General features: G+C 41.1%; 1 protein-coding gene across 1 annotated transcript in view; it reads right to left on the bottom strand.

Annotated features, from left to right (window-relative positions):
• Positions 1 to 19074, bottom strand: part of SCFD2 (sec1 family domain containing 2) — a 175260-nt gene extending 156186 nt beyond the window's left edge. The window contains exons 1-2 of the mRNA XM_042871809.1: positions 18333 to 19074; positions 16428 to 16596 (exon numbers count right to left, since the gene is read on the bottom strand). Coding sequence (XP_042727743.1) covers positions 16428 to 16596; positions 18333 to 19074 — 911 coding nt within the window. The remainder of the gene's footprint in view (positions 1 to 16427; positions 16597 to 18332) is intronic.
• Between the last annotated feature and the right edge of the window lie 3140 nt (positions 19075 to 22214).

The following is a 22214-nucleotide window of genomic DNA, read 5'->3' as shown; positions in this document are numbered from 1 at the left end:
AGCTGTGGCAAAGAGAATGAGGAACGACCTCCATGTCTAAATATAAATATTTAGGATGTGAAGGGAATAACTGATACAGTTTTAAAACAAACAAGTAAATGAACAAAAAACACAAGAAGGGGAGGGAGAGAATAAATTAGTCATTACCGCTGGTCATCATGAGAGCATGACACCGATTCATCTTACAGTGAAGCTTATGAAGTAAGCTACAGATGTAGAAGCAAAAGTTTTGTTTTTGTGTTGTTTTTTTCTTTAAAAAATAAAAAATAAAAATCACAAGCTTGTTTGAGACAGGCAAGGATTGTGAAAGAATCATTCCAAAACAGCTTTTAAAACAACATTGTAATTTAAGTTGCAAAACTGCTATGTTTCCTGTAAGCCATTGTGTTCCAATAAAACCTTGACAACGACACCCCAAGCCAGAGAGAAATATGCTCTCTCTTATCAGCAGAGCATGGGAGAAATTAAAAAACAAACAATTCAGAAGGTTCTTAGAAACCAATCCCAAACTGCCCCAGAAGCTGCTCTCTTTACCTAGGGCTTTTTGTAAGGCTGAATTCCTTCCCTCCTCACTTCTTAGATCACAGACACTAAATCAGACTCTTAAAATTTGACATGTTTTGGTCCCACAGGTGAGTTGTATTACAATAAAATTTGAGAATTAATTATTTAAAATGTTGGCAAGGATTCAGTTCACATTGGGAATTGCTTAAAAAGGGGGGGAAATAATCCTCTCAAAGTGAACGGCAATGCAGTACTCTGTGTTTTGCCTTTTTAAAGGAAAGAAGCAGGGGGAACAGAGACAGAAGCCTAAGGTTGCTGGCTCATTCACATACCTACTTTACAGATGGATATACTTACAAAATAGAATATACACAAGTCTGACAGCTGTGGTCAACCACTATCTGAAGCAAGTTCAGAACGTGCCAAACCCAGCAATAAAGACAGTGTCCTAAGTTTTATCAAACATTTCCTCAACCCGAACATCACGTAAACTTGTAGGGACAAACATCTTAACCACAGTCCTGTTTCGTGTTGATCTCAATACACGCAGAAGAAGGTTTTCTGCTTCAGAAAGCCAGAGTCCAACATACTTGAGCAGCCATGACACAGAACAAGTTTAATTGCAAATAACCATGTACATGAGACAATGCAGCTGCCCATGGAATTATGATACAAAGAAGTAAAGCAATGCTGCTCTTTGCCTCTTCCAATATCAAAGAGTAGCAGTATAAATCATAACAGATTCTTGAAAAATTTCCTAGAAAACATTTACAACTCCATTTTGCAATAGGATTTACTGTATGTATTTGAACTGATATAGTTGCATTCAATAAACTTTTAGACAGATGGCATTTCTACAATGCTTCACCTAATCAGAGACAGACAATACAGCACTTTCCTGTGTTAAAAATAAAATGACAGAATCCAGCAAGTAGTTTGGGAAGCTATGGGTTCTCATTACCTTGTGTTCTGTTTATTTTAGCTATTCTCAAGATCATTAATATCCACTTGAACCTGTACACTTCAAGGTCAACCAAAGGTGAAACATAAGGAAGCAATATAATACAAAGCATTCAACTGGACTATACCCTGTGAAACAATAAGGTTGTTACCTTAAGCTACACTTTCTTTTCTTTTTTCTTAGCTCCATGTAACTACTGAGCCAGAATTCTTAATTAAAAAATCCTTAAATGAATTTAAATGGATTTTTTTTTTTTTAAAAGAGGATTTACAGAATGGGCAATAATTCACTGTATAGAGTAATTTTAAAATTTACTAACTTTCTATAAAATGCTATATATAATCAACAAAGTAAGTAGAAAAAACTAGTCAGTCCAACATTCTGTAGGTGGAATAAAAATATACCCCAAAATTCTAATATTGTGTAAATATTCTGCTGCAAGCAACCTAAACCTAGTCACATAAACTTAACCCACAGCAGTAATGCGTTATACACATTAACTTACGACAAGGAGAAATGAGAGCAAAGGAAAGCCTTATAAATACAACAGGTCTAAGGATGATGAGGGGTTTGCTTGTGGACCAAGCATCATGCAATAACTCTGCAACTCCTGGAATAATTTACTTCTCAAATGGTAATCCTTCTACATTATCAAAGCTACAAAAGCAAACCAGTTCTGTAAGTGACATCAAGGAAAAAAAGTCCCCTATGTATACTGTGCCATTCAAGTGCCATACATCAAAATATGCATAATAAACTCAGCAAACAGAGAGGCTGATACAGGGAGATGTTACTTATGTACAGACCTTTCTTACCTTCTTCAAACCACATTTTGAAATTGAGAACTGATGCGTAATTCCATAATACTCTGTTGTCTGCATGTTACAGAATTAAGAGAAGCCTGAACTGAGTTAAGCCCTGTGTTGACTAGAACAACAAAGCTTCCTTTCTCTTTGGCAGTCTTTTATTTAAATGTAACACTGTATTGTACACGTACTAGGAGCCATGCAATCAGACTTAGCTCTTAGCTTTGCTGTTTCAGATGGTTGCTGATACTGCTACAAGAACATTTCTTCCTCAGCTCTTAAATGTTTTCTGGGATAGAGTTCCTCCAAACAAGTAAAGCTGCTGCTGCTGAGCTACTGGAAGAAGGAGCAGCACTGATATGAAATGGCTGGAACAAAACCAGCCCCTCCTAAATCCATTTTGGAAGTCAGCTGTATTCACACCCTACCAAATTGACTGCTAATGATGCCTTGCACAAGGCTGGCTGTTTCACACCAGAATATAACCACTGTGCAAACTGTAGCACGTCACTGCTGAAAGAAACTACGCTGAAGCAGTTTCCTAGGAAAAAAAGGCAGGTCCAGGAAGGCAAGGGGTAAGCCCACACTGCTTTGCTGCTGCTAACCAGGCTGAAGCATGAGACAGAGAGAAGAATCAGCTGCATGAGCAGTCCTGAAGTTGAAATTGTACGTAGCTATTGCACCAATGAGAAACAGAACACCATCTTTGCCTGAAGTCGTGTTATGACAGTTACTTATCTGTTTCAAGAACATTTGAAGTCACTAATTTTGCATGATTATTATCTTGAAACTAAATGCTTCAGATTTACTTACACCATGAATTTAAATGGATGTTTTTCAAAACTCATATTATCTCAAGAACTGTATTGAAAGTCAGGTGTACTGATAAAACGGTAAAAAGTATTTGTCTTATCTACTCCAAGTGTACTTACCAAACATTAGGTTTGATCATTTTAACTCTTCCTGCTGCTGCTCTAAGCAAAGGAAGCTGGCAGATTTACTCAACATGCATGATGCTTCTCCAGACAGTAGGACTGGTTTTGACAGAGGCTGACTGATGTTTAGGCCTTACTAATCCTAGCAGTATTAAATTCCACTAAGCTCCATCTTGTGCACAGACATGATTTTGAACACGCTCTGTGCAAAGACGAAAGCAGATTAACTATCAACTAAGCAAAGAGTCCTAGCTCTAAGATGTGGTCAGTACAGTTCAAAACATTTTAACTCTATCCTTCCTCTAACCCCAGCTGTTCTCTGTTTTAATTGTGTTATTTAGCAACACAAAACACACACTGTTATCATTTTAATGCATTAACCAGCCAGTAGATTTCTCTTCCTTCCACAGCAGCTTCTGACCAGCCACTTCTATAGAAGGGTGGTAATGACAGAACATAAAGCACTTGGTCATCATAAAGCTTTCCTTTCAAACAGTAGTCCTAGAAGAGCTCTTAAGCAATTAGTGGGGAATTGAGTGGATAGCTGTGCATTCCACTTGGATTTACAAAACAAGGTTTCAGCTCCAGAGAGTTGGCAGTATTCTCATTTCTTGCCAAGTATTCTAGACTAAGCTCCTCTGCTTTGATTCATCATGGGAGTAGGTCTGGGGATGATCCTTCCTTTCTCTTCCCCACTCAGTGACATACGCTTTGGAAGGCTTTGAAGATTTCTCAAAGAACCTCATGCAGAAGGGTAAGCTGGAATGACTGTGATAGTTGGTGATACCATCATTAAGAAATAGGTTATTCTGCCTGTCCACCATCACTCACGAGCAGAAGCAGCACCTGATCTTTAGACCCCAGAGCAACAGTTACAGACAGGCTGATTGAAACAAACAAGCACACCAGAGCAACAGGAGCAGTGCCCAACACAAAGCAACTAAACATTAAGATGAAAGCTGAGGCCTGTTTGCTTCCCTCGAAATAAAAAGAATTATCACTGACAGTTGTTGAAAAGTGAAATTCTTTCAGTTGGCAGGGGAATTGCTTATTGTGATCTAACCAACTCTGTTTTCCAGTTAGTCAGATAGAACACTTCGCAAGGTAAATCGAAGCTAGAGTTGCTCTAATGTATTTGGACCGAGAAGGAAGGAAACTGCCATTTCATGCAACGTGTTCAGAAACAGCCAAAGAATCAGTCACAGATGCTGAAGAAGACAGAGAGGATTGTGGTAGCACCTTACTGAGCCTTGAAATTTAAGCCATGAAGCTACCAAAGCAAAGCAGCAAGAACTGGCTTCCAGTCTCGCCATGCAGAACCACGGGCAGCAGACCTTCTGCAGTGAAGAAAGAGGTACCAGGGTGTGACTGCTCATCTGCTGCAGCAACAGGGAAGCCTGGAGTGGCCAGTGAAAGAACAAAATCTACAGAAAAAGTGACAGGAACTAAAGGAATCATATAGTGATTTTTAAAGGCCAATAGCAATAGACAAAATAGTGTCACCACTGTCCACCTGGAGTGAAAATAAACCTAAGGAATCTTAAGGGGGAATAATTTGCTAGCTAATGAAGAATGGTTGTGGGGACACCACAACATCACCATTGCAGACAGTATAAGACAAAATAAGTTGGACACTGAAAGGCTTCCCAAATACAATTTAGTCCTCTTGGTCACTGTAATAAAGCAGACTTTAGTCATTCCAGTATCACTCCAAAATTCATTCTTTTTCCTCTAACTTGCTCGCCAGTCACTGCAGGGGTGAAGGAAAAAACGTGCAGGCAATTTCTTAAAACTTCCTAATGTTCATAACCATCCTGTCCTGTCTGAGCTTCAGCTGGCTGCCTTTTATTCCAGAGAACTGGTTCTGTGAAATGTTTCATTCCTACAAGCTGCAGGACAGCTTATGCAGAATGCCAAACTAGGTTAGTGCATGAATCAAGTTAATTGAAAGCTTCTGAGAGGGATTTTGTAGAATACAAGGTATTTCAAAACTCTTGCCAAGCAACTCTTTAAAATGTGTATATTAAAGAGTTACTTGTCATGGATTTTAATTTAGTTTTTGGACAAAGCAAATGAATTATGCTAAAAATAAAGTCTGATCCTTACAACATATGTTTTACTTGGGAATAGTACATGTAACATAATAGGTTACTTTAGAGCATTCTGTTCCATGTTTTAAAGCTATTGCATAAGGTTATTTTAATAAAAATGATTCCAATGAAAGAACAGTTAGTAACGAGGTGCTGACAATTGAATCTACATCCAGGGATTGCATGAGAGTGCCAAGCCTACTTTTACAGATGCACTGGTTAGGTATTCAATACATGTCCTCGAGGCATGTAAAGCCAATACATTTTGGGTCACTTTTTGCAGCAGAGATGGATGATACAAGTGAAAACACTTACCAAGAACATATATGAAGTGTGTTTTTCTTATTAGGGAAATGTAAGAAAATAAACCCAGATACCATGGAATGCTAGGAATTCCCTCTCCTTGATGCTGCTAATTTACAAGGCCACTTTTTGGTAGTCTCCTTTGACCTCCCTACCTCCTTTGTTGGCCTAAAGCACATTTACACAAGCAATTTCTTGAATAGGAATTCACTCGGCTGCGAGCTTCAACACCATTTTGAAGGCTCAGTGTATAGGAATAGGTCTTCATCAGAGAAGACAATCCTTTCTGAAATGACTTGGTTACCACATAAACAATTTACTGTGAAATCACATGACAGAGTTGTTAAAACATTCAAAAATATGCTCTGTATGAGTTGAGAACAAGTATTCAAGCAGAGACTTTGAGATTCAAAATCAATAGTAAAAAAATAACCTGAAACAGACCTTAAATGTTAAATATGTGGTGCTTGAACATGCAGCATCTGATTCTCTGCTAACTATGTTGGTGAAGCAAATTTAAATCAGCTGAGAGCCTGGTCCTCCATGCCTTCCTTACCCCCCTCTCTTTCTTAAAAGTAGCATATTTGTCATAGTTTCAATGAAAACCTATGGCCTAGCTTCTTCAGATCTCATGCAAACCTAATATGGCCAATTCTAGTTCTCAAAAATGAAACTGACAGCTATTCAGAAAGAATAAAGCTCCGGACTTCGTCTTTCATTTTTATAACCATTTCCACACTCCGGCTGATCTGTCACAGAGAACGAGATAAGAACTTCTGTCTACATTGCACACGTCCACCCCATGCTCTGGATATCTTCTCACACCCCCTCCCTGACACACTTCTGCCTACCACAGAATGAATAAGGAGAGTAGAATTTTGACCTAATCCAAGATCTCTGGATTTTAAGTGTTTCTTGTAGACATTTATTATCCATGCGCATCCTCCTCCTAAAAAGGGCTTGTACAAGTATGTTGGGTGCTGACTAATTCCCCTCCTCCCCCTGTGTTGCCCACCTCAATCAAACCCAACCATATCATTCACTGTGTTTCCCAACCCGCGCAAAGAATGCTTGAAGCTGAGGCATACTGCCGTGTCATTAATAAAACCCTAAGCTTTTTCTGTCAGACTGTTTCCTTTTCCTAAGGGGTAACTGGAGCTCAAGCATCCACATAAAGCATACGTATCCAGTGTGTGTTCTGCGGCTGTTTCCAGTTACTGAAAATGGCTCAAAATTGATTTCTTTTTCTGGTTACTTACTTAAATAAGTATAGTCATGGAGAGATTTAGGTAAGATTGTAAAATTTTTGTCTCCCATAGTGAATAGAGGCCTTTCCTATTGAAGATCATTTTAGAAAATACACATTCACGGTCTGTGGAAATTAGATGGTGTTCCATTTAGCACGGTCCTCCAGAGTCTGCAAAAGCTCACTTCTGGGGCGTCTGTTAATCAGGGCATTAAAACTGGCTATGTTTGGTCAATTGTCACTATTGCTTTTGAAACTATGAGCAATTAAACTCACACCAAGTGCTACACTTTCACAAGATGCATAGAGAAAAGTGTGCACGTGATCCCCAGATTACGAATTGCAATCCAAAGATCTGAGATCAGTGGAAAACTAATCTACTCAAGCACTAGCATCTGAGACACCTGTGAAACAGCAAGTAGCTACAATGACTCTTTCTACTTCATAGTCACCAGAGTGACAAACAAAATAGAAAACTACTAGTCAAAGATAGTGGTAAATCTTAAATAATCCTCTCCTTTGCAATAAGGTGAGAAGGCAGCTTGTTTCCAGAAGTTAGAGGGAGAGCAACAATTTGGCAAGCAGAAAAAGTAATTTCCCAAAAAGACGATCTCATAGTTCTTCAGAGAGCACCTGGAAAACGTCACCCAAAATAATGATTTTTGTTTTTTTTAAAGGTGGAATTAAGAGAGGTATCCATCAAAACAAATGCAAAGGATACAGGCTGGCTGGAAAACTCAGACAGAAACTAATTTGACTGCATTACTGCTGTAAGCGCTATGCATTTCAGTTTGCGTAAGTTCCTTTTAAAGTGCATGTACCTTTGGGGCAGAATGAACTCAGAGAAAAAACAAAGGAAGAGGAAAAGGGGTAAAGAGAATGAAGACAAAGAAATAAGCTAAAATGTTCTGCTAGAATCCAGGAACCGAGCAGGCTACAAATGTGAAGAATCTCAAATAACCGCACAATGCAACAGTACAGAAGACTGGATTTTTGAACCAATTATTAGAAAAAAAAAGTCAACAGTTATGTAAGTATTTGTTTGTATAAAAACAAGTAATTGTTTCTCTGTACTCAATTCTGTCTTCTTTTCAAAGTAAAATCGCCTCCAAGCTCTGCCAAGTAAACAGTTCACTTCAAATGTATTTTAGCCTGCATAAGATTTGATTCCTGTTTCACGTTAAGTCTGGAATTCTGAAAGAATCTCAACTACACACTTAAAACTTGCAACCAAACCTGCTGCCAACAGAAAACACTGTTACCTGCCCCAGCATTGGGTCCCCATCATAATGAGCAGCTTTTATTTGTTCTTCTCATCAGTCTATTTTGTCACATTCTTCCCCTTTGTAAGATACAGCAAGTTTACTTTATAGTAAGACAATGATAAGCTAAAACACCCCTCCGGGTCACTCAGTTATCCTCTGTACTGGTGCTATGATTTGACCAGCAATTCCACAGAACACAAAAAGGTCAATGCGCATCACTGCACTTTGAAACCTCATTGTTGAGGTTATTTAAGAGGCAAAGGCAGGTGGCCAAGGCAAATGAGAGCTAGTCTTAGAAAAATCTCACAATGTCAGCCAAAGAAAGGAACAGTTGCCAGGAGGATCATACTATAAAACAAGAAAGATTGGAGCCCACTTTAGAGATTCATAAAGTCTACTTAAACAGACATGGTCTTCCTGCTGCTTTGAATTGTGAATACATCTGCAGGAAAATGCACTGCAGCCACACCAGGAGAAAAGCAGTCTGCAGACTTACGCAGAGGAACAAGAAACTAGCAAAACATATAAACAAAAGCCATCAATATTAAGGTAACAAGGAAGGGATGACAATTTTAAAAGCATTGTCACAGACTGCCCAAAAAGCACTACCTCTACACAAAAAAAATCCACTGCCTCTGTTCTGACTGCAAATACCAGCGGTTATTCTTCACCCCTTTATCCAGGGAGAGTTCTGTCCTCCTTTACATCTTGCAAGGTAACTGCACAACAGGGAGCAATGCTAATGAGGAAGGAGCCAGAAAATAGCCTAGTTCAGTGGCTGTACTCACATAATTTCCTTACTGACATTTATTATCTTGCTGGGCTACCCAGTTGAAGATATAAGTACTCAGAGACTTGTTGATACTTGGGCAACATATGACTAATTCAAATTTTTCCTTTGTCCATGGGAGAATATGACAAAATCAAAGTTAGAACTTAATAACAATACTAAAATAAACAAGATTATATTGAGATAACTTATGGAGAATCCTTCTCCAGAAGAACTAAGAACATATCTTTGAAAAGTTACGCACAAAATTATTTGTCATTTTCAAAGAATGGATTGTACTATTACCCACATCACAAAACACTGATCACTGCCCTTTCTCTGAGTGTGGCTATGAGTGCTAGACAGCCCAGGGGAAAAACAAAAACAAGAAAAAAAAAAAAAAACAGCAAAGCAAATTCTGGCTGAAAATTTACTAAGCCTGGATAGCTCAGACAAGCAATGAAGTTAAAGGTTCTTAGAGCAAATGGAATGAAATCTTGAGCAGCCCAGCTTGCCAGACACCCCTGGAACTCCTTTTTGTGGGCTCAGAGGCACAGCTAAGGAAGAACAGCCTAGCTAATGCTGTGACCTTGTCAGCCCAAACCATTCTTTATCTCAAGGCAAATAAGCTTCAAGCTTCCTCTTATCTAGAAGATAACTACTAAGGCTCCAGAGGCCTGTCATAGAAAGCAATTAAAATATGTGGCACCTATTAGGCAGTATCTTGCTTGGATCCAAAATATCCTCACATCATTCTTCTGCTGACTACTTCAACCATCGAGCTACTGTAGCAACTGGGATTTTGCAGAATGGCAGTCCAGCCTTCAAGCGATGCTGCACGTTACACAGCACAGTCAGAAGAGAGATCTTGACCTCTTCCTAGAATTTTCCACACCCAGCATTTCCCCCTTATCCCTGCTTTTTTTTTTTTTTTTTCTCCATTTCAAGGAGGTCCTGTGTTGAAAGGATCTGGGCAAATATACACATTTATTGGAAGATATAATAAATCTTATCTGCCTGTTCATCTTATCCTGTGGTAACAGTCAATTATGTTCATTTGACTCAGACTGGTTTGAAACTGAGCAGAAAGCACCTCATGGAATGCTTGTCTTGACTGACAAAGCCCAGAAGCTGATGCAGCAGGGCTTTTATTCCCAGTGAGAAGATGCCTTGAGAAATTTCAAACAAAAAAGAAACTCTGAGTAGCCCTTGTTTCATATTGTGCTCTGAGCCTGTATGAATAAAGGAAAACATTAACAGGAAAGCTGGCAGTTCAGTAACACGGTCATGGGGTGGGTGCTATATATTTGGGGCATCTGCAATCCACCATTTAGAGAAGCAACTCAGCTGGATTACTGAAAAGGCAAGAGGTATAACCAGAAAAACTCTGTAAAGCCAGTTTTTCTCCCTGGAAATGGGAGTCAGTGGTGCAGCAGGAGTTCCAGAAGCACACGGCTGGGCTGTAATTTCTCTTGTCCTATCCAAAAAGGAAAGTTTAAAAGTTTTTTATGCTCGAGGCAATTCTCTGCTTTTCATAACTCCTGCAGTCAAGACCTCCTTTTTTCCGTAACAGCTCTGCTCATCTTAGTCAGAAATAGATAGTAAAAGTCTGTACATGCATGGACTGCTGTGAGGTTTTTTGGTTGCCAGGTTTGGGGCTTTATTTGGTAAGCTGGATTCCAAATCAAATCCATCCACCAAAGCCAAGCACAGCTACACATGAACAGGAGCAGAGGCGGGCAGCTTCCCAGAAAGGAGAAACAGCCACAGCAGAGAAGCAAAAAGCCCCTCCTAGAGCAGGATGGGGCAGCATCCCACACTGGCCCTATGGGCACTGCATCACAGAGCCCTGCAAGCCTGCCAGCCAGGGCAGGAGGCAGCTTGCCAGAACTCTGCCATCCACTGATGCACCGTTTTGGTTTATTCTTCCTCATCTGCAAGCTTCTTAATGAATGCAAAGAAATACTCACATCATCTGGATCTTCTTATTGTAGAGTTAACTCTGCCTCTTTAATGTTAACATTCCAGAAAGGAAAACTACTCTAATTTATGCCATAACCTCTAAGATCATTTGGGAATAACACAGTCCTAAATTATCTTATTATAAGCTTTTTAAAACTTCTGCATGCAAAACATTTTTTTTTTTTTTCAAATTAGAATCTGCAGCTGCCATGAAAGAAAGACTTCAACAAATAAAATTGAAAATACTACAAAGACCTAAGAACCATCTGTCCAAAAGCTTAGTATATAATTAATTCAGTGTTAAGAAAAACTGCGCTGCTAGATGTCCTTTAGATGCTTGGCCACAAGTAAAAACAACAAAAATAAGATAATAGAATCAATTATTATAAAAAAGAAAACAAACCCAATTTCCCTGCTTAAAAGGGGGCTATTACCTTTCCAGTTTTAATTTTTACTGTCCATTCCTGTACCAGCACAGATAATCTTTCATGTCAAATTCACATCATATATGATTATTCAACCAACACTGCATGTTTTACAAAGGACATCAGAACTGCTTTTCCACCTGCTCAGGGAAAAGGAGAGCAAGGGAATAGGCAGCTCAGAACAGTCTCCTCTCCCCAGTACAACTACACTCTGCAAGAAAGAGTGGTACAAAGAAAGGACAAATGGAAATCTGCTTTGCTCTATCAGGCACAAGAGTAAAGACAAAGCTAAAGAGAGGCTTTCTTCTCTGCTGGCACTGTAACAGCTCTAGTACTTGTCAAAGTACTGTTTGGTCCAAAACACCTCAGAATACCTCAAAACTGAGGAGGATCACAAGTATGCTTTTTCACCTTCCATTCATGGGTGACACTGAAGTTTTAACATGTTCTAATTTTTAACTAACTTCCTTCCCCACTTAGCACACCTTCACTTGCACCTCTCATTCCTAGAGAAAGGTTTTGCATTGCCCTGTTTCAAACATTTGGCCTGCATACCAGTGTGTCCTGAATCACACATATCCACAAGGATCACTTCATTCTCAACATGTTATTTTTCCCCAGAGCAAACTCAGATGCTCCTATTGCTCTGTAGGATCCTGCTGCCTATGCACCTCAACTATACTGCCCACTGAATTGCTTCAGGTGCAGCAGCCCCAGTAGAAATGCATTACGCTACAGCCTTATATTATACAGAAAAATGCTTGCTTTAAGAGCCCAGTGGTTTTTTGGATATTGCATTACATGTGAATTTTAAATGGAAAAAAAAAGTATTTTTCTGAGATTTAATACCACAGTGAATCCTGAGAAGATTACAAACTACAAAGAGTTGAGAAAAAGAAACAAAAGTAGAAAAACAAACAAGAAATCTCTACTTAGCAAGTCTTTGTAACGTGTATAATCACATTCAGCACTCAGTTTATTCAGCAGAATATGAGAGCACACGAAAAGTGTTCCTGGGTAAGAAAAGAGCCGATTAAAAAAGCAGCATGCATACTTATTCCTTCAACTGTGCACACATCAGTACCAAGCAGCTCCTCACTTCTTGTTCTCTCATGCCACAGACATGTGGCCAGGACACAGAAGTCTCAACCTTTGCTTGCTGCTTCAGGGAGCCACAGAGTCCCCAAGCTTGCAAGATGTGAAGAAGGGCACCATGCAGGCTTCCACCACAGTGCAGTACTGACAGTACTAACTGACAGTAGGGTGCTTCCCCAGGGAAAAACATAAATCTTAAAAAATGCAAGAAAGCTGGAATGAGGAACAAGCGTTAGAAAATGGCAACACATTGTGTAAACATGAAGAGTTTTACATGCATCCAAGCAGACAGTTCCTAGAAGCTGCTGCATATATGCTAAAGTTGTTGGGGAAAAGAAAAAAAATCGTCCAAACCCACTATGGGTTCTCAAAATACAGAGACCAACAAACAAGCTGCTCTCTCTCCCTCTGTTTCTCTTTTGTTTTTTAAAGCTACCTCTACCGTTAAAATTTCACTGCCATTCCCACTTCCAATGCATATCATATGATTGAAAGGACAGGGCAGCTACCACTTTTTAATCAGAACCCAACAGTTCTGATCCAGATTGAGTGCCTTTAGCCTATAAATTGTTCAATTCTTTATATACCTACATCTGCATATAGAAATATAATATGTATCAGAATAAAATGTATTTTGAGAATTCCCAAACTGTGTAACTTCCAGTGGACTTTTACAACGGAGCTGCAATGTATCAGCAATACAGTAATGCAAACAATTACTCCACAAGACTTTTGAGATTACTAATAAAATTAAGAAATCTAGAATGGGTCTTTAAAAAAAAAAGAAAAAACAAAAATATTCCCTTCCTCACAAAGAGAATACCTCCAAACTACAGAAACTTCAGCACTACAAGGAATTTACATTTTCATCTAAATCTTTAAAGCCCATTATTTCGTCAGATTTGAGAAAAGAATCCTTTCACCCCACCAGCCATAAATTATTCATTAATTCTGTTTGTAACTTTGTAACTGAGCCCAGATGTTTCTGCTGGAGCAGCATTCCAATAGGAAAAGTTAAATATAGAAAGTTGTGGGGAGGGAGCAGACCACTCTCTCCCTACCACAACATGCACAAATATTAACTTGAAAGAAAATAACGAAAACATTTGAAAAATATTCTGAATATGTAAGTCTGTGAAATGCCACAACATGAAGCCAGTTTGATCACAACATCTCACGTAAAAGGGCCTAGGTGCATTGCACTTGGGTGCAGCTTACATTACCACTTTCTCCTCTAGGAAAGGTGCCCTCACTTCCACTCACCAGAATAAACAAGAAAATTTACAACCAGAGTAGTACTCCTTGCCATGCGCCATCTACAGACATAAATCAAGACTTAAGTTCTCAATTACAAGAAATACTTGCCAACCTGCTACCAGCGGCAATAATCACATTGATGAAGAACTGGGAACATCCTATGGAATTTCTTATAGAACTGACAGAGGAACTTACTGGCGGAAGTTTTCAGCCTCACGCTCCAGTAGAACTTCATCAGTTTAACACTAGCAAAGATGACTAATTTAAAATCCATCAGTAGAACACAGCCTTGTTAAACAAAATGGAAGGTACATCCTTCAGCCATCCATTTAGACACTGTTTCTAGTACTCTCTAGCAACGAACTTAAACTGACTTGGAAATGCCTGTTTTGAATTGGAAACTACCCCTAATCACTAAATTGTTTGAAAGTCTGAAAGATAGCATTGAAGAGCACAGAGCCACGTTCTGTTTTGGAGACTACTTTGAGGAATTCAACACGTCAGTTACAAACAATAATCACAGTAGAGATTTTGAGAGATCATCTACTCCTTTTTACTCTGTTCCAAGGAAATAAAAATGCTATTTGAATCCCTACTCGTCTGGCCTGCTCTTAAATATTTTCACTGTAAGAGATTGGGTATGACTGTACAGAGAATGATACCATTACAGACGAGTGTAGCAATGACACTACTGCCTTGGTACCAGCTACCAGTTGGTGCCATTCAACTTTGCTTCACTTGCAGAGTAGCAGCTGAGTGACTTGTATGCAAATTCTGCCCTGCATCTAGGGTAGATTTTGCAAAATAAGTCTAACTGTTAACAGAAGCATCATCTGCCAGCCTGCAAATAGGCAAATAAATCTCAGCAAGCAGACTATTAGATAACTTAGAACACAATAAAAATCTGTAGACTGATCCAACAACTTGACTGAAGACATAACTTCAGCAGGAGAAGGCATTTTAGCACTAGCTGAATGTAGATAAAGTTAGAAATAATGGAGTGATAGCACAGGTCAACAACCCTAAGGCAATAAATATCTGGGTTTTTTTTCGTTGTTTTTTTTTTTTTTTTTTTTTTTTTCCCCACTCATTGTTATTGCCAGAAATCATCTTTATTTCTAGTAGCTAATCAAAGTTAGTACAAATAACAGCTATCACAGCATGTCTGCTATGGACAATGACCTCTTTATTTTGCTGTGTAGACAGACCTTAAGGACATCTCACTTCTACTCCAGAGATCAGCTGGAAAGCAGCCAATGAAAAGAAAACCAGAACAAATTTTATTGAAATTAATCACCCCAGCAGAAACTTACAACCAAATCCACCTCTATGAAGAAATGATTCCTCTCCACCTCCTGAGGAAAGACAGTTAAGCAAGTGAAACTTACAAACTGGACCCAGTTACAATGTGTGTGGGAGACAGAAGGCGACAAAAGATCCAGAGGCCATTAGAAAATAAATACTAAATGTCAAAAAGTGGAAAATATTCTCCAAAATGTTTTAGAAGCCAGGAGAGGAGGGGACACAGCACAGCTGTGAAGAATGAGAAGGAAACAAAGTAGAAGAAATAAAACTACATTTTGATTGTCCATTTTGGAGGAAAAAACCACTGTTCTACTGTAAGGTGGGAACAGTATAGCAAGACAGCTTTTAATCTCCTTTGCACTATATGAATTTTAAGAGCACTGCAGAGCAATATATTTCTTGTTCAATGAAACCAACACCTGCTGTATTTTCTGGTTTACGCATAGTAACAGAAGCTGCAAGAAAGTTTCAATTTGGACAAATAAAGTTAGAAAGCGAAACATCATACCCAATGCACTTTACAAACAAAGTCTCAGCTGCAAATGATATAAAGTCTAGTTGTTCAAAACTACTTCTTCTAGGTTGCCCTTGTTTAAGCAGAGAACCCTTATGAAACTGTCTGTATACCTCAATTTGTTTTTAATTTCCTTTTTCCACAGGTACTGTGTTTGAAAATGGGAATAAAACCTTAACCTAAAAGATACTCTAACAAGAGTTCAGCAGGCAACTTGCATACATATAATTACACAAATAATTTGTATATAAAGATGCTTATGGGAGAAGTCAGCCACACTTAGACCTACACATTTATATGTCCTGTTACTTAACAGAAAAATAAAAGTCACAGGGAAGAATTTCTAGTTTAATCTACTATAGTAATCATAGCAATTTAAACAACCAAAGTCTAAAAATGTCCAGAGAATCTCACATGTTCAAGAGTCTTATCTTGCCTACTGTATAATCAATGGATGTTAAGATGTACAATCAGCGGATATTAAGATGTTATAATCACAAAAGAACAAGAGAGTTAGGCAAAGTAGACTAAGATAATAAGGAGAATAAATGGAAGGCTTACCCGTATGCTAGGCTCACCTACAGAAAACACCAGAAAAAGAGATCTCCAAACAAAATCCTTCCCCACTGGTAGCCAGCTCTTAAATAGGTCTAGGAGGGGTGGATTCTGGCTCCACCCTTCCGGCAGCACAGCTGAATTGCCTTCACCTGTGCTCCTCTGGTTGACTCACGGCTCACCTCAGGTGATCAATCAGAGGTTCAGGCCGTGACTCAGCAGTTCCCATAACACCCACTCTCAATGCACACATCGAAACAGGTAATATTCCTGCAGAATTAGGACCAGACAGGTTTCTGCTATAAAGTTGAGGTTATTTGTTGTTGCTGTTGTTTTTTAAACAAATGAAAGACTTGTTCCATTTTCTTTCCATAAAAAATAACAAATATACTCAACATCTAAAAACAAAAGAAAGAAAGAAAAGAAAATGTTTACTTTGGTTGTGCTAAGCAGCCAGGTGCTATAATACTGCAAGCTTCATCTGGAGTCTGCAGTGCAGTAAGTTCCACCATATTAACCATCACATCTGTCCTGTGGCCAGGAAGCTTGGGAAGCATAGAAAGTATCTTCTCTGCAAGATTGTCACCATGATGACCAACTGCTCCTGTGAGGAAAAAAAAAAACAAAAACTGTCAGGTACACAACTAGAAACAAACAAAAAACCCCAAAAACAACAATACAAGGAAAAGAGAGCAAAATAATAACCACATGTTTTGGGGAGAAGGACACTGCTTTGCATAATAAAGTTTTTAAATAAGATTTGCAAAGATTATTGAAATAGCAAGGAATTTTTTAAAAAGCATTTAAATACACAGGTATACATACAAACTATACTTTTCTGCTTTAACTAAAATGACTGTGTCTAAAAGGGCTGTGTGCAACCATATACTATACAACCATATACTATACAAAGCTATCCAGACAGGCTGACATAATATTAAAGCAGTTATTGACAACATGGTCCTCTCTCATATATGGAGTGAAGGCAGCACAGGTAAAGCCAATATAAAGCAATTAAAACAGACCAAGTTACATAGTGTAAAATGCAAATCTGATGTGTTACATGCTCTCAGTTCCAGGTGTCACCTTTTCTTCAATTCTCCTGAATAAAAATCCTTCCTCCTGTTCGCCACTTCTAAACTCTTGCCATAACATAATGCACACTACAGATTAAGAGGTTGGAGAAGGGAATCGGGAACTTCACTGCCTTTAAGTCAGGAGCAAGTGCAATAACTTGTACTCTGCAAGTTTAGCTAGCTATGGCCCACCTACTTCCATTGGGCTGGACATCAGTGTTGAGGGCAGTACTTTTCTTCTGGCTTTACCCCAGAGAAGTAGGAAGAAGGACTTCCAAACATATCCTTGAGAGGCAGTAAAAAGGTCATTTAGGCAGTATCCCCTCTCCATAAGTCTGCCAATGAGGCAGCCTATCCATTCTCACACTGACATTTCTGTCATGACAGAGTACATCTATTTCAACAGGTCAACATAGCTTCACCTGCTCTGTAAACCCAAATGAGGCAATTGCAAGAAGGAGATTGCTGAGATCAGACTGCTACCTGCCCTGAACAAGCAGAATTTTGTCTTCAGCAAGCCCAAAGGAGTCAGGCATCCATGCTGTAAAACATGTTCATGGCAGCTGGCAGCTTGAACATCATGAGCCTGCACATGGAGAGGGTGTTGGAGTGGCACTGACCTTGTTGGAAACTCATGCTTCCCTCTTCTGCCTTTCTGATATCACATCTCACCAGTGTGAAGGACTAATTCACTCACCAGATTTAGTCTGGTTTCAGGACTAGGCAGACATTCTCCTGCCAGCAGTTCCTCAGCAGCTTTTTATATCACTCTACACTTCTGAACATTTGCATTAGTTCTGCATTGTGTGGAATTATTAAATTTGCTGTATGTTTCATCCCTATGCTCATTTGCTCCTCAGAAAGTATTGTATAAACACTTCTATATTAACTGAAATATTTTTCAACTCAAAGATGCCAGCCACGTGCCATTACATTATACTTCCTCATTGAGTGATGCAAAGCGCTTTTGCATCATTGCATCACTGACTGATGCAAAGCACTTTGTATATATATGTAAAAACTTTGAGGCATATGAGGTATAGCTAAGTGTTATGTACAGGTGTATACTGCTTGTGTGAGGCAGAGGGGAAGGGCCAGAAACAAAGCCATGTGTACGCCAGCAGCACTTTCTGCTTCGCTCTCGTTTTGCACATCCTGCTCTATAGCAGTCAAGGCCGTGCTGCCACAGGCACCATGAGGCCCGCTGAACTCCTTAACGCCTTTCCACGGGGTGAGCCGTGAGACGGCAGCGCTGCCTTCTTACCGGCGAGGTCCAGCGTCCTGTCCACGAAGACGACGGAGGCTCTGTTGGCGGCCGCCCTCCTCCTGTTCCTGGCAGGTGCGAAGCCGGCCAGCTCGGCGGCCAACACCCTGCTGAGGGCCCCCACCGCGAAGCACTCCTCGCGCAGGCCCATGGCGCCGAACAGGGCGTCGAGCTCGACCACCAGGCCCCGCACGGCGTCTCGCAGCGCGGCGGGCAGCGCGCCCAGCCCCGGCTCCGCGGTGCCGCCGAACCGAGGGCGGGCGGAAGGCGGGACGAGGCCGGCCAGGGCGGGCAGGAGGCCGAGTTCGGCCGAAAGGGGGGCGAGAAGCGGCGGCCCCCGCGGCAGCACCTCGGCGCAGCCGCCCTCGCCCATCCAGCGCCGCAGCGTTTCCTCCAGCTCGCCGGGCCCGCCGCCTTCCGCCTCGCCGCACAGCAGCGCGCAGCGCCGCACTCCGCCCGCACCCAGCACGGCGCGTACAGCGGCGGCCGCTCCGCCCCGCAGCGGCCCGCTCAGCACGAACACGGCGCGCTCGGCCCCCGCCGGCCCCTCCTCAGCGGCCAGCGGCCTGACGGCAAGTGCCCCCGCCGCCAGCAGTACGCCTGCGCCGCCGCCGGCCCAGTGCAGCGCCTCGGCAGCCGCCGCGTCCAGGAAGACGATGGCGAGGCGCGCCCGGGCGATCACGGGCTCCCAGGCCTGGCGGCAGAGCCGCGGCAACGCCGGTACCGCACCGGCAGCCGCCATAACGGCGGCGGCGCTGACAGCCACAACACCGCCACGTGCCCCGCGCGCCGCCGGCGCCGTGAGGTGACGTGTACGACGGCCACGGGCTGCCCGCTGCGGGGCGGGGCTGCCGCCGCTGGGACGGAACCGGGGCCGGGCCTGAGACAGAAGGGAAAAGGCGGGCCGGTTACATCTCTTGGAGCTCTCCTAAAGCGTTACCGTGCGCGGGTGCTCCGCTGGGACTCGCTTCCGGGCTTTGCCAGCGGCACGGTGAGGCTCTGGTGGGTGACTGGGTGGGGGTTTGTTTGTATTCTCACAGCACAAGATGTGGTATGACTGCTTTCTTGCGTCTGCGGTTTGTTGTGAACTACGCTGCAGCCAGAACCGCCAGACACCCCACGTTTTGCCTGACACCCTTCCCTGCCAAGGCCGAGAGCTGCCTCAGTCTTGATGCTGGTAAATATTATAGCAATTCAGTGCGCTGTGCAAACATACGGTGTTAGGAGTGTGAAACTTCCATCACCCTTCCTTTCCCTCCATTGCTGCATTTCTTATGTTAACATGAACACACCCAGCATTTCGTGAGCAAGCAACAAGAAATACTCCTTTATTGTATCCAACTTTTATTACATACAATTGGGAAAAATTGACAGATTTTTCCTCTAAAAAGCATTTATTCTCAATTACAAAGGTAACAAGAAAAAAATGCAAAAGTATGCATTTGGATACGCATATGTAACTGAAGTCTACGCTTCAGTTCTTTCTCCCCAGAGAATCCCTCAAAAATCTGCATTCCACATAGTATTTCACCTAGGCACCCTCCTTTAGTACAGAATTGGGATACTTTTTCTGACATCATGAGATTATCAGCAACTACAAAAAGATGAGTGATATATCATAGAATCATAGAATGGCCTGGGTTGAAAAGGACCACAGTGATCATCGAGTTTCAACCCCCCTGCTCTTTGCAGGGTTGCCAACCACCAGACCAGGCTGCCCAAAGCCACATCCAGCCTGGCCTTGAATGCCTCCAGGGATGGGGCATCCACAACCTCCTTGGGCAACCTGTTCCACTATGTCATCACCCTCTGGGTGGAAGAACTTCCTCCTAATATCTAACCTAAACCTCCCCTGTCTCAGTTTAAAACCATTCCCCCTTGTTTTATCACTATTCACCCTCATAAACAGCCATTCTCCCTCCTGTTTATATGCTCCCTTCAAGTACTCCAGTACTTCCAAGGAACAATGATGTCTCCCCAGAGCCTTCTTTTCTCCAAGCTAAGAAGGTTCCCTCAACCTTTCTTCACAGGAGGGTGCTCCAACCCTCTGATCATCTTAGTGCCCCTCCTCTGGACCTGCTCCAAGAGCTCCATCTCCTTCCTGGGGGCCTCAGGCCTGTATGCAGTAATCCAGATGGGGCCTCAGAAGAGCCGAATAGAGGGGGGACAGTCACCTCCCTCTCTCTGCTGTTAGTTCATTCACGGTCTTAACTGGTCTTCCTAGGTTTCTAGCTGGATCAGCTGATTTCATAACACTGAGCATCACAACTCAGGTAGAATCACTAGATTTCCAGTAATGAAATTATCTCCTTCCCACCTGCTCCATACATACTGCCACCCTCGTGTATTCATTGTTTTTCCAAACTCAGACTTACCTATGAGCTGTTCCAAACCCAATTAGGCCATGCAACTTTATTATGCTAAAAATATGTAGGTTAATAGATTTCTGGACTATTTTGATTTGAAAAATGATTGCTAAGAAGAGATTGGGGGTGGATAACCACTGCGCCCCTGGGTTTATACACAAGCAAAATCACCCTCCTCCCAGACTGAATGACCTCAGAGATGATGCATCTCTGAGCACTCCATGCCTGAGTGCTACAGATGGAAGTTCAATATTTATGGCCTGTCCAGCTCTTTTGAATTATCGTATTAATCATATCACCTTAAGTTTAATTTTTTTTCAGTTATTTTGTCAAAACAGCAGATGCTCCTTAAAGAAAACAAATAGCTTTTTTACTTTAAAAGTTATGCATGTGCAAGTGTTAAGAGAAAGATTACTGCCCAGAAGACAAAATGAAATTTTGTCAAAATGAAATTAATAAGCATAAAGCACAGTGGCCTTAAGTTACAAAACAAATGTGTGTAATTAGTTTAATGGCTTATTTTATCGTATGTTCAAATTGATACCTATAAGAGAAAAAATAAATCTGTTTTAATGTCTTCTTGGGAACTTGAAGTCATGTTATGAGTTTCTGGTATGTAACCAGTGAGTCAAGATGTTTGTGCAGCTCACAGGGGTTTCATTCCATCCTCAAACTGTCCTCAAATTATGCAGGTCCTTGGGAGAAGCCTTGTTTTAGGCCCTAACTGCTGCTATTCCATGCAGCAGTAAGGAGAAACAGCAAGGTTCCTTCCAAAGTCTGGGACTGATGATGTTTTACCACACAGGGCGGAAGTTAGAAAGACATCTAGCCTGGCACTTTGTCCTTAGAAGCAAGGCAGGAAATGGGCAGAGATACCCTTTGTTCAACTATAGCTGCAGGTGGTCAGAGAAATTCCTGGAAGTGGAGGGGGGCTAGCAGCAGTTGTCAGAACTTGATCTTGTAATGCAGCTTCCACTGGTCAAGCAGCTTAGGATAACTTTTTCAGACAGGTCTTTGCTTGACAAATAGCTCCATGTGATGTCCATTTAAAGACCTCCTATGAGTAATACTGTATTGAGGAGCTATTTTTTTTGTTTTGTTTTTTAAACGAGATTTCTCTTTGATGTTTTCCACAAAAGTGTTTTCCTTTTATGTTCCAATCTGCATAATCAAAGGAACAAAAATACAAAGAGTTCTACCTGCTTCCTTTATCACAGGATCAACAGCAGATGTTAAATGGCCAGCTAAACAAAACAGGAATGAAAACAGAATAATACTGATGTCCAGGAAGAGGTACTGTTCAATACAAATCTGTTTTATGATAAAAAAAAAAAAAAGTGTCTAGATTTTCTTTTTCCCCCCCAAAACATCTCTGTGGACTCCACTGCTATCTGTATTTGGAACAAATAATTTGTGATAAAAATCTATCCAATTACACCATATACTACATGACCTGTACACAACTTCCAAACGTTTCTGTTGTCTCAGTGCAGTCAATTTGAAGACAAGGCTGCCC

This window comes from Lagopus leucura, unplaced genomic scaffold (assembly GCF_019238085.1).
Source record: "Lagopus leucura isolate 7727_CA_CO unplaced genomic scaffold, USGS_WTPT01 Super-Scaffold_100004, whole genome shotgun sequence".
Lineage (NCBI taxonomy): Eukaryota > Metazoa > Chordata > Aves > Galliformes > Phasianidae > Lagopus > Lagopus leucura.
This window is presented reverse-complemented; position numbering and strand designations above follow the sequence as displayed.